The 13871-nt window shown below is 31.8% G+C and overlaps 2 protein-coding genes across 4 annotated transcripts in view; one reads left to right on the top strand and one right to left on the bottom strand.

Annotated features, from left to right (window-relative positions):
- The window catches only part of LOC127709118 (Ig-like and fibronectin type-III domain-containing protein 2), a 240951-nt gene extending 230092 nt beyond the window's left edge, over nucleotides 1-10859 (bottom strand). Inside the window, exon 1 of the mRNA XM_052214467.1 lies at nucleotides 10791-10859. The gene's annotated coding sequence lies outside the window, so the exon portion shown is untranslated. The remainder of the gene's footprint in view (nucleotides 1-10790) is intronic.
- Nucleotides 10860-10866: 7 nt separating this feature from the next.
- Nucleotides 10867-13871, top strand: part of LOC127709128 (N-sulphoglucosamine sulphohydrolase-like) — a 33414-nt gene continuing 30409 nt past the window's right edge. Inside the window, exon 1 of one of the 3 annotated variants that reach the window (XM_052214483.1) lies at nucleotides 10867-11031. In XM_052214483.1, coding sequence (XP_052070443.1) covers nucleotides 10935-11031 — 97 coding nt within the window. In that variant the 5' untranslated portion in view covers nucleotides 10867-10934. Of the gene's footprint in view, nucleotides 11048-13871 lie in introns of all 3 variants that reach the window. The other 2 variants (XM_052214485.1, XM_052214484.1) reach the window with 2 other exon arrangements.

Raw genomic sequence — 13871 nt, 5'->3', positions numbered from 1 at the left:
CTTATGGTAAAATTTCATAGAGATCCATTCACTTAAACTAAAGTTAGAGTGCGAAAACCAATGTGTCTTCGGACGACGACAACGCCAACGTCATACCAATATACAACCTCAAAATTTTTTTGCGGTCGTATAAAAAGGTGAAAATTCTCTAAAAAATCACCCCACTAATATAATGCATTATGTGACGACTGAGGCGGCTTAAAACAAACACCAATCAATCAATCATTTATGTGACGATAAAAAATAAACCAAATAATCTGGTGTTTTGTTAAAATCCAAACAAACAAAGCAAAATTACAGAGTTTTACCCAACTTTTCTAAAAAATACATTGGTATTTTTATTGTATTGAAATGCTATTAGCATGATTAGTATTATCATACATATTCAACCAGCAAAACTGATTTTGTATTCCTAAATTTAGTTCATTTACATAATTAATCTACATACAACAAGGATGATAAATTCTTCAATGATGAACAATTTTTCAATTAAATTATTTGTACTTCAGTTTTAATAAATGTATATATTGTCAAATAAATCTACTTTCAAGACAGGTCTGTCTGATTCTGATAAAATGTTGTACACTTTAGAAATATCAACATGATCTTTAAATTCATGAAAATATGAAAACTTGATTCTATTTACAATAAAGCTTATTAAATTTTGCTTCTGATAAATTTTTATTGAAACATTCCTTTTGAAAAAATAGCTTAAAGCATTATCATAAACTTTTTATTTGAGCAAGGGGTTAAGTTTTTCTGATCCTAATACATGTAATAGATTTTCTATCCATAAGATAAAAAGAAATTTTAGTTTCCAATTGGTAAAATCATTTTGAATTCCATTAGGGCTCGCACTACTAAAACTGATATGGAGAAGTGATGAGACTTAAAAGAGACATGCAAGCATGCCTCTTTGTTTGTGGCACTATTACAAATGTATTATATATATAATAATTTTTTGATTTTTATGATGATATATATCTTGCCATCTGCATCCTATTTATTTAAAATGTAATTATTTTTTTATTTTTTTATTCAAATCCAATTTTATGTCATGCCTGAGAATACTATGACAGTAACAGTTGTCTCAGTTTAAATTGTCTTAAACTGTCATTTAGAGTTTACTTACACATTATATTATCCCACTAGTCAGGAACTACCAACTAAATACCTAGCACTGTTGCATATTTAAAGGACAAAAATAAAAAGTAAAAGAAATTATCTTTTAAGAACAAACTATAAAAATAAGTTGAAAAGGGCTTAACTATACAGAACGATACAAATCACAAAAACACTAAAGACACAAAGTACAGATCTGAGAGTAATTGCAGTTATTGAAAGCTTGTTCAAAGCCAATAACAACTAATAAAAAAATCATGAATCAAAGACTAAAATATCAATCAGTACATGTACACATTATTATAACTTCAATTTGTCAAAGTTCTGCAAATCTTTTTTCCCCTGGTGGTCCTCGAAGAAAATCTGCTGGTCCTCACTATCATTTCTATTGCAAAATACCAAAATTATGTTGGTTCTTTGCAAAACATAGCTGGTCAAAATCTTCAGACTACCACTTTTCAAGATCTCTAAATTTTTCTTTCATAAAAGTAGTGTTTTTGAAACAACAAGCGACATGTCTACAAAGTCAATGCTTTCACATTTCTTTAAAAATAAATTGTCTAGGTCTTATACCTATATATATATCTGTATATGAATTTTCTTTCTTAAAAAGGAAAAAATGCTGATTCATAAACTTGGTAAAAATCGAAAATTACAGATAACAAAAGTGTGAACACCTAGGCAACTAGATATCACTTTTGGCAGTAAGAGAAAGCAAAGTGAGGGACAGGAAAATGACTTCTTTGCCCATGTTGCAAACTTGTATGAGCTCTGTCCATATGTCATTGTCAGTACAGGAAATATTACATAGGCTGATGAAATATACTATAATCATGATAATTCAGGATGTAAGTCAAATGTAATGTTTCTATGTACTAATAATACTGACTCCACACTACATTGCACTAGGATTTGAATGCTAATACAATATGTTACAATGATATATTTCTCAATGGCACACTGAAACATGTGTACATCTAGCACATGTAAGTATTGTTCATATTAAAAAAATCATGAAATGACTTGAGAATCGTCCATATGATTTCTGTCATATATCTGAACAGCATTTCCAGAACAGAAGTTTGAAAAACAGTGAACATCACATGATCAAATACAAGTTGGATGATTGCATATTTATTACTTTTACCAAAATAATAAACAAGAAGGTCAGGTCAAGTAAGCTAAAAAAATTAGTTCCTTATAAAGAACTATTAAAGTAAAAAGAAAATCATGTGTACCAATTACCTTCAATTGTCTTTTATTGGTTCTTTTGTGTTATCGGGTTACTGTCTAAATGATCACCAATTTCTTCTTTATAAAAATAATTTTAAACATTATAGAAGAGAGGCGAAAGATACCAAAGGGACATTCAAACATAAACTGACAACGCCATGGCCAAAAAAGAAAAAGACACAGTACGCAAAACACAACATAGAAAACAAAAGACTGAGCAACATTAACACCACCAAAAACTGGGGGTGATCTGAACTGAGATGCATATTACATGTGCATGTATCATAATGATGAATTATTACATGACTGATAAACTGTGTAACACCAGATTAATACAAAATACTTGTAGATGAAACATAAAGCTTAAGTTGGATACTTTATATGAAAACAGGGATGGCATTAAGTTTCCTCTACATTGTTTAGTTCCTAGGCATTAACATAAAGAATATTTAACTGGGAAAAGGAATGAAACCATAAAAAGCATCATGAGATCAGAAATGCAGACAGAAAATCTACTGGGAGTAGATGTTTTAAATAGCTAGGGGATCAATAATCATTTTCCCTCTGTAATACCTCTTTGAACTGTCATGACTTATGAAAATACATACATGTGCAAAATACTATACACATGTACAAAAAAAATCATGCTTTAGACTAAATATAGAATATAATGACTGATCAAGATTTAAGAACATTAAATGTTGTTCAAATATGTGATTTAAAAATATATATTTAGTTGTCACAGTCTATTAACTACATGTATGTCATATATGTAGGGTTAACTTATGATAAATACCATGATATTTAATGGCTTACAGGTACATAAGTAGTTATTAACCTCTTGCAATTATTTGCATAACATTGACAAGACCTCCAAATAAAATTAACATAAACCATTAGTATGAGAAAACCATGTGTCATTATATTACATGTACAAACGTCAAACAAGTCAATTATTTTTTGGTAGTGTACAAAGTATCCCTTTATCTTATGTTAACAGTTTGTATAAGATGAACATTTGACTGTTGAGGTCAAATTTAGGAGAAAACTATAAACAACAACACTCAAAAATGACTCATGACATGTAGTTAGTTCTCTAAAGATAATATAAATTTCATTACCAAACTATCAAATTGACATTTACATATTCTGTTTGATTTGTAAAAGTAAACATTAAGATTGATCAAACTATTGAATAATCAAACTCTTCTGTTAAAAATGTATATACTTATAGATCAATGAGTAGTATTGCCATTTTATTATCTTCCTATAACTGACTTTTTTTTCAGATTATTGTAATGATCTCAGAGGACTGACTAAAATTCAAAATAAGAACCAATAAACTGTTAACTCAGAGATATGTCTGGCCTATTTGTTATTTTGATAATGCAAATGTTGAAATTAAAATAGCAATACTTTAACATGTAAGTTATGCAAATATTCAAAGTCAATGAACCATGACTGAAGGTACAGCATACCTGTCAACTGACCCGGATCCTGCGGGTGTGACCCGAGATTTTCACAATTCTGAGGGGTCACCCGGAACACCCGCCGGGTGACCAAATAACCCTGGAATTCGGAAAATAACCCGTTTTCACCCGGATTCCTAAGCCTGATTAGATATAAACTGATTTCTTTAAAATACCGGCAAATTCGTAATTCTTCCTGGACAAGAAGTTCAACTAACTGTGTAAACTCAGCTCAAGTGACCCATTTCAGTGCATGGCTTCACTTGACAGCTTTGGTGTCAAACACACTGTTAATTATCACTAATTACCTTAGCTTAAGGTCGTAAATAGTTTGTGTATTTCAAAGTTGTTTTAAAAACAATTTGAGTCACTTCCCCTTTTTTGTCAATTCACAGTATAATCCTTAAACTTATGTTTTTTTTGTAAAAAGATTAAATCTAAAATGAACTGAATGCAAAAACATATCAGAATAATACTTTTACTTATTGTTCTACCTTAGAACAATTAAAAAAAAAAAAATTTGAAAATTACTTTTTTCATCTATACCTCCTTTAATTGTTAAACTTTATTTTGTTATACTCTAATATCAACCAATTTGTTCCACTGCATTACATTACATCATTTCCAGTCACATCTCAGTCATTACAACTGAACGGACGTGCTGGGTCAGCTCTCCTTTACCCGCTATCTTCGATGAGGGTTTACAGTTAGATGGATCAACGACTTACTACTTTCGATGACAGAAACCAATCCAACGCTGTACAGACTACGTTAGGCTATAATCCACGTAAGGGCAAATTCCCGCGTCAACATACACTCCAAAACCCATTATGGATGGGGGAGTGGTATGCCGAGTGACGTCCGAGGGCTGTATCCTAGGTGTTAGATGATGGACCGCCATTTCACTGTCTCAAGACTTTGGTCCTGATAATGCTTCCTGTCATTGTTAATACTACGTCCGAGACTCATCTACCAGTACTCCATCATCGAGGTTAGCGAGCTGCCAAGCTGACCAATCTGGCCCTGAAAGCAGCCGTTGTGAAGACATAACATCAAAATAGTCAACAAAAGAAAAACCAAGATGGCGGCCTACCAAAATGGCGTCCTCCACCTGTTCCTGACCGATTGCACAAAATTATTTAAACGCTCACCAAACACCTTCGGGCACCGCGCCGACCGTGCGAGGGATGTATATCCAGTCAAGGTCGTTAAAAACTTCCATTTGTTGTTGTTCCACTGTTTAAAAGCTGCACAAATATATGCAAAGAAAACACAAATTGGCACATTGAATGTCATGGACTGAATACATGAATATGAACAGGAATAAGGCAATGTAACACAAATCTATCAATGTCTTCAAGTGCAATGAAATGATAAAATGTACAATTTTAAATTACTTAACCATGTGGACATGTTTTGGAAACTTTGATATAAATTATAAGAAAAATGTCCCCTAAATACTGAAATTCAGCTTGAAAAGTTTGTACGCGTTATGACCTGAGATTTCATTCTTCTATTTTCATTGTCATAGGTTGACAGGTATGGTACAGGGCAATATGCTAATACAACTGCAAACCAAATACCATTGACTTTTCATAAGTCGTTCCCTTAAAACAAACCTAAACACAAACATTAACTTGTAAACTATGTAACAGTTTCAAAGTCAATGAACCATAATTAGAGGGTGGGGTTATATAATCTTCATGGAAATGAAACTTGCAAATGCCAATACCGAATATCATTGACTTAACATTAGTGGTTCATCTAAAACTGACCTAATCACTAATCACAAACTAATACATGTAAACTAAGCAAAAGTTTCAAAGTCAATAGACCATGTCTGAGGGGTAAGGACCACATATTCTCCATGGAAATGAGATGTGCTAATGCTTATACAACTGCATACCACTTATCATTGACCTACCACTAACGATTCCCCTTAAACTGACCCGATCACAAACTAATACATGAAAACTAAGCAAAAGTTTCAAAGTCAATAGACCATGAATGAGGGGCCCGGGCCAAATAATCTCAATGGAAATGAAATATGCCAATGCTTATACAACTGCATACCAAATATCATTAACCTACCACAAGTGGTTCCCCATAAACTGACCTAATCACAAACTAATACATGTAAACTAAGCAAAGTTTCAAAGTCAATAGACCTTGACTGAGGGGGCGGGGCTAAATAATCTCCATGTAAATGAGATGTTCCAATGCTAATACAACTGCATACCAAATATATTTGACCTACCACTAGTGGTTCACCATAAACTAGACCTAATCACAAACTATACATTGTTGACGCTGCCGTTGCCACCGGAAACAGCATACCTATGTCTCGCTTTTTGACTCCGTCAAGGCGAGACAAAAACTAGTAGGGAAGAGGACAAGAAGATTTTTTTCAGCCATATAACAAGTTTCAGGAAGCTCTGGTTTGTAGTTTCCTAGAAAAGTGTGATGAAAATTTCATGCAAGGTTATTAAGTTTAGAATTTATAAGTATTCGTTAAACAGGAAGTTGATGAGCAATGAATCTGAAACCATGTCACAGAGTAAAGCATACTGACATGAAGCCATGTCACAGAGTAAAGCATACTGACATGAAACCATGTCACAGAGTAAAGCATACTGACATGAAACCATGTCACAGAGTAAAGCATACTGACATGAAGCCATGTCACAGAGTAAAGCATACTGACATGAAACCATGTCACAGAGTAAAGCATACTGACATGAAGCCATATAACAAATTTCAGGAAGCTCAGGTTTGTAGTTTTGAGAAGAAAATGCAATGGAAATTTCATGGGATGGACGGACAGACAGACAGAGAGGGGTATAATAGTATATCAAGTGAAGTCAGGATGAGAGACATGGATCAGATTTAACAGATCTTTTATCACACATATTTCAAATAGTAAATACTTCAGCATTGTTCAGGTAACTTGATCATGTTGTTATTAGTTATATTAAAATTAAGGGATGTAAAATTATCATATCAAACATGTACTCTTCATAAAAAAATAATGCTTATACCTGATGATTAGTCCTGCAACCATTAGTCCACAATCAAGTTTGAATAATTACACCAAGATGGGAACTTGCATAAAAAACACACAAATCAAATTCATGAAGTTAAATTGTACTTTTATTAAGTAAAAATGACATATTTTTTTTTAATAAATCTCAAAATTATAGACTTAATTAACTATAAAAGCAGTATTACTCAATAAACAGTAAAGTTTTCAGGTAATATATATTGGATGAACTTCTTCTCTGGATCTTTACACCCTTTATAGGGTAACCATACTTTCCTATGTCGAACAGTTCCACCACCAGAAATATACAACATAATGAAAATTAAAATCACAACAAAAAAAACATTATATACACTATTTACATCGGGAAGTTTTAAGTTTTTATGACTTTTTACATTGGGAAGTTTAAAGTTTTTGGTCTTCTGATATTATATTTAGTATATTTATAGAGATTAGAGATTAGAAAAATTCACCTATATATTTTTAAAGATAATTCGCCAAAAATTTATTCACTGTGAACTATGAGAGTTAATAGAAGAATTATGTTTTCAAAAATATTTTTAAAGATAATTCGCAAAAAATTTATTCATTATGAACTATAAGATTTAATAGAAGAATTATGCTTTCAAAAATATAATTAAGTACATTATTAATTATTTATCTAATTATTCATTGCTGCCCCTTCCATATCCTTGCACCCACTCCAAGGCATTCTATTTCCTTGCTTGGTCTTTCATCACCAGTTGATATCGTGTATTGTGTATGAGGAACACTAGCCTTCTTGCTTGAAATTCTTTTTTAAACATCAGGTCGATGTGATTCTATATCTCTTTTATATTTTAGTACATGTAATGTCCTTTAATACTTGTATTGTCATTTCACTTATAAGTTCTTCTTCACGCACTTCACCATTTGCAGTTAACAATGGTTAAGAGGTTCTTAATTCATTGTAATTGTTTGTAGAATTGAATCTCGCAAGTAATTCCAAGCTTCACATTGTATAAGCAAATGTTCTAATGTCTCTTCTTTACAATCGCAAGCAATATACATGATATACTGATCTTCAGTTCCTTCTTTGTATATCTTATATCTTAGTGGTTGAAGTATATAAGTACCAGTTAACAGTTTAATCTTGGTAGATACTCGCTTGCTGTCTCTTGGAGATTGGTGCTTGATTCACAATATTGTATGTATTTTCCCTGGCATGAATATATCACTGTTAAGGTATCGAAGGCCGGTATAGAGCTTAGCTAGAACAATCTCATTATTAAAGGTAAATAATTCTAAAGGACTGTCATATTATAAATGAAGTATGGCTAAATTTAGTCCTATAATTATAACATATCATATGATATGACTGGGATGATTTCTATTTATTATAAATTTTCTTTTTACTTTATAATTTGCTAAAAAAAAATTTATTTACTGTTTTTTTTTTACTATCAATGTGTCACCCACTTCGCATTAAAAAAACGATCGCATTAAACACCAGTTGGAAGAACATGCATTGAGCATGGTATGATCTACCAATTACCGGTACACTTATTCCTGACCTATTCTTTCTGGATTTGTTGTTCTGTAAACAATTTAGCAGCAGAACTGTAGCTTTTATGGTCCTTATAATACATGTATTTTTGGACAATTCAGGACCATAGATCCAAAATGATTGTCAAAATATATCATAAGGACCACAAGAGCTATCGATATACGTCAGTCAGGGGTACTACTTGTACAAGTAATTTTTATTTACTTGAGGAAGTAATATTAATACACTTATATAAGTAAATTTGTAGGATACTTATACAAGTGTATTTTATTTACTTGTATAGGTAAAAAAAAAATTGGCTTAATTATGTCCCTTAGACATTCAGATTTTTTTACTTATATAAGTGAAAAAGTCATCCTACATTGTCCTATCTTCTTTTCTTGAATTCTTAGAACTTCTTTGCTCTAATAGAATTTTAAATTGTCTGTCCTTTGCAGATGTCTTAACTAATCATTTAAGTGTAATTTCATGGACAATGCAAATATCATTTGTCTGCTATCTTCAGAACACTGCTCATTTACAAGCCCCCAAGGAGCAATTTTTGAAGGCCTTGCACAAATACTTAAGATCTTTGCGCAATCAGTTTCTTTGTTGAATTAATGAGATGAAACAATGAACTCTAATTAAAAATTATGAGGTAACCTGGGAAAAATCATTAAAGGCATGTTTTTACATCTCAAAACTTGAGAACTTTTGTGTGGGATTGTAAAAAAAATCTATGTATACAAGTGAATTTTTGAGAAAATTAAGGGGAGATTATTCAAACATTATAATTAACTTATATAAGTATATTTTTTTTTTACTTCTTCAAGCTAAGTAAATAAAGATTACTTGTACAAGTAGTACCCCTGACTGTGCCTACGGTTCCTCAGCTATTAGTATTAACGATAGGGTCCAGATATACATGCCGTCTGCTGAGGTTATTTTTCAATTTTCATTTTGTTTAGCCCTCGTCACAGGAAGACGTCAAAGCAAGAAAATAAAATAGTCTTCCAAGACGTCATAAATTATTTGGACTAAACTAGCTATAAGGTTCATCTATACACTTCATCAAAAATGGCTGTGTTTACACCATGAAATTTTCTCTGATTGCAGACAAAACTGTGTAATTTTAATGGTTTTAAATCCTGGCAGCACCTAGATATATACAAGTTGTATTCATTTTGTGTTTTAAAAAGATAAAAACCTTTGTGGTTTTTGCTAAACATTTTCTTTCCTTGCCACAGGTGGTTTAAAAATAAACTAAGTCATGTAAAATCCCAGCTCCTTTGTTCTACCAGGGGTGATCTGAGCCGGATCACCCTAGCTTGAGTTTCTTTGTTCTGCATGCTTTCCTTTGTTCTGTAACATTTTAGCGGGAATGTCAAATTTATACTAAAACTTAGAATTATTTATACAGAAAAGACTAACTATCAAAATTTATATTGAAAAATTCAGTGTCTAATGCTGGGAATCGAACTCAAGACCTTTAGCATATATAGACCCAGGAGTCATACCCCTACACCAGCACGACTGGATACAAATCAATGTTAATTTAAACATAGATGTATAAACACATAAATCTATGATTTAACATATTTAAACATTGTGTCCGGGGCTCATAAAGGGTATATACCATATAGTAATATATAAAGTAAATAATAATGATTGTGTGGCATTCTGAACTAGATTTTATGATGCATAAATGTTTTTTTATCTAATCTAGAACAGCTGGGATGTAAAATAGTTATCACATTCGGACTTGGTGTGTCAGTGTTAGATCACCCCTGCTGGCCTCTGGCCATCGGGATGATCATACACTGACACACCGCGTCCTCATGGGATAACTATTACGTGAGATGGTAATGATTGTATTGTATCATATTGATTGAAATGGACAATAGAGGGACAATAGAAATCTACTCTATCTATCTATCTTCATATTTCCGCACTCAGTCACAACTTTGACTATTACGTGCCGTACTCACAACAAAGGTGATTTAAATAGTGTAAATGAGTGGACTGCATAAAAGAAAACTCAGGTGTTTGTTTATTTCACCATCTTATTTGGCAAGGAAAGAAAATGTTCATCAAAATCCATATTATAAAAGTGTGATTACTTTTTAGAACATAAATTGGATGTAACATTTATTCATCTAGGTGCTGCCAGGCTTAAAAACTTTAAAAATTACACAGTTTTGTCTGTACTCAGAGAAAATTTCATGGTGTAAACACAGCCATTTTTGTTAAAAGTGTATAGATGAACCTTAAATCATGATGATGATGCGCATAATTTTTGCTGTTTCTTCTGCATCAGCAAAGGTAATCAATCGTAATGCAAATAATTTAAATTAATAAAAAACCAAATCATATAAACTTCTAACTGAATTATCCTCTTTACCTGAAAATGTTCAATTTTATGCCGACATCAATTTTTCTCGTACCTGCACAAAAAAGTTTAAAAACCCAATGGTTGATTATAAATTAAGGGAGATAATTACAAGGGAGCTAATTATATAACTGTACAATTTCAGCATTAACGAAAATGAAAGTAAAAACGTTTTCCAATGGTCTTGTTTGCACCTTTATCCTATTTCTTACAGTCGATTCTATCACATCAAAGAACGTTCTCATTATTATAGGTAAATAATTCTAAAGGTATGTCATATTAATGAAGTATGGCTAAATTTAATTTAGTCCTATAACATATTAGTCCAAATAATTATGACGTCTTGAAAGGCTATTATATTTTTTTTCTTTGACTTTGACGCCTTACATCGACGGCGTCAAAGAGAACAGTAAAATCACAAAAATACTGAACTCCGAGGAAAATTCAAAAAGGAAAGTCCCCAATCAAATGGCAAAATCAAAAGTTCAAACACATCAAACGAATTCGAATGGATAACAACTGTCATATTCCTGACTTGGTACAGGCATTTTCTTAAGTAGAAAATGGTGGATTGAACCTGGTTTTAAAGCTAGCTAAACCTCTCACTTGTATGACAGTCGCATCAAATTCCATATAAAATAAATATAATAGCCTTTCAAGACGTCATAATTATTTGGACTAATAACATATGATATGACCGGATTTCTGATAAATTTTCTTTTATTTTATAATTTGCTAATTTTTTTTTTATTTACTATTTTATTTTACTATCAATGTTTCACCCTTTTCGCATTAAAAAAAATGAAAATATCAGTATAAAAACATTAAAAATTGAATAAGGGAGCTACCATTTGATTTTTATGGGGGTGGGGGCTAGGATGAAATTTGAAAAAAAGGCAGGACAGGAGTGTTTGAGTAAAAAAAAAAGGCAGGATGAGCAACTTGGCAAAAAAAAAGTCACGATAAACTAATAAAAAAAAAGGCAGGACCCAATACTGGCAATAGAGTGAAAAATAAAAAGGCAGAACAGACATGACAGAGATTACAACTAAAAAAAAAATGCAGGACAAAATTTTTCATCCTTAGACCCCCATAAAAATCAAATGGTAGCTCCCTAAGCCAATGTGAAGTCATATGTAAATAGGACTAGGCTTTTTTTTTATACCAAGATACTTTTTGCTTTAGATTAACTTTGCTTCACAAATGCTGGGACCAGTACATGTATATAGAGAATAATACATAGTCAAATCAGTATCACATGCTGTATCCCCCTTGACCAATATCAGCCTTCTAGCTGATATTGGTTATACTCAGGCTGATACAGCATATGATATGGATTTTACTATGTATTAATCACTATATCATATATGAGGGTAGGAATGTCCTTTACCGTCAGGCGTCAAACGGTCATTTTCGGCTACCGTTAGCGTCAAATTGGTTAAAATTTTACAGTCATTCGTCAAAATATCCTTATCGTGATTCGTCAGAGGTCTCAAATAATTATCAGTACCGTTATTTTAGGAAAATATTTAACGTGATTCATCAAAATTTGTCAATTTTTTTATCGTCTTAAAGAAAGTGAGCTGTTTTCCCCAAAGATGATGAATCAACTTCTAAAAGTCTAGACTATGAGGCTGGTAATGTGCCATTAGTAAATTTTGACTACGTTGAAATCTTGGAATTTTTGTTCAGTAGTGTATAGTTGTACCCTGCATTTGACACCGGACCAGATTTTTGGATTTTATGTAAAATTTGGATGTAAAGGTGGATTTAGCCAATATTCAGAAGTCACCATGGGAGTTTTTGTCAACAAAAAGACAACTGTACATTTTTTGTAAGATTTAAAGAACTGTTAATAAACTACATATCTATCATCGAAAGTCTTTCGCAATTGTTTATTTGTAATCTGAACTTTAATGTTTCATTTGGACTCGATATAAATTTCTACATAAATAAACAAACTTTAAACCCGTATTGGAGTTGGATATCAAGAAATACAGCTGTGTGTGTTTATGTGTGCAGAAAAAACTGTAATGTGACCTCCTTATCATCTTACTTTGAAAATTGTTGCTCAGTAATTGGATTTATCTTTCGGAATTAATCGGCCTGACCTATATATTATATTTGCAATGTGTATTTAGCATGATAAATGTATAACAGTTTAAAACGATTAAGAAATTCTACTACAGAGATGGAACGTGCGAGATTTATCTAGTCGTACACTACCCAGTTACAAGGAAAACACGGACTCTAATTTCAAACATATAATTATGAATTCAATTTTGTCTCAAGTATTTTTTATATAAATTATCTGGTATGTGTGTGTTGTTTAAATACATCAAATTGCTGTTGGACTGATTTGATAGCGGATTGTCAGTAGCAATTTGATAATAGTCATAAATAAAACCTAGGTTGATATTGTCATTTCTGGAGCTTTTCATATGTTTCATTTTTATTTTATTTTTTTGTGAGTGTGAAGTATGAGAGATTGGACATGATAGAAAGGGAGAATTAGACATATTTTCTTTTACTGGCATATGCAACTTATGAAATGTTTCATTGATGTAATATTTACCATTGTTAAGAGTTGTAGGTCTCTAATGATTATCTATCAATTTTCAATTTATTGTTTACATACTCTAGTATTTTCCATTTGGGAGAGCGAGTAAATGTATCAAATGCATATTTTTTTTTCAGTACATGTAGTTGATTGAACGTAATGGGTGCAAAAGGTCCTACGGGGATCGAGATGCCAGACGTTCGGATTTTTATATTTTTTTAATGCATAGTTGATACTGGTGTGTAAGCCAATGGATGCTAGATGTGAAACTGGTCAGCCTCCAATGTTTCAGTTATTACAAATGTATTTACAAAGATTATTTGGAAACATATTTTAGTCCAACAAGGAAGTGATTATATAGTTTGAATTATAGTGCATTTTCTCTTTTTTCTTGAAATTGTATATGGAAAAAAACACAAACACCATATTAATAAAATTTGAGAAATTTTCTTTTTGGGGGCGGAATGTGATGTATATGTATGGTCATATGTGTTTTATAGTTAAGTCATGAGAGTTGTGTCCCTTTGTATGAT

The sequence above is a fragment of the Mytilus californianus genome, unplaced genomic scaffold, assembly GCF_021869535.1.
Source record: "Mytilus californianus isolate M0D057914Y unplaced genomic scaffold, xbMytCali1.0.p SCAF_7, whole genome shotgun sequence".
Lineage (NCBI taxonomy): Eukaryota > Metazoa > Mollusca > Bivalvia > Mytilida > Mytilidae > Mytilus > Mytilus californianus.
Note: the sequence above shows the minus strand (reverse complement) of the source record. Positions and strands in the feature narration are given on the sequence as shown.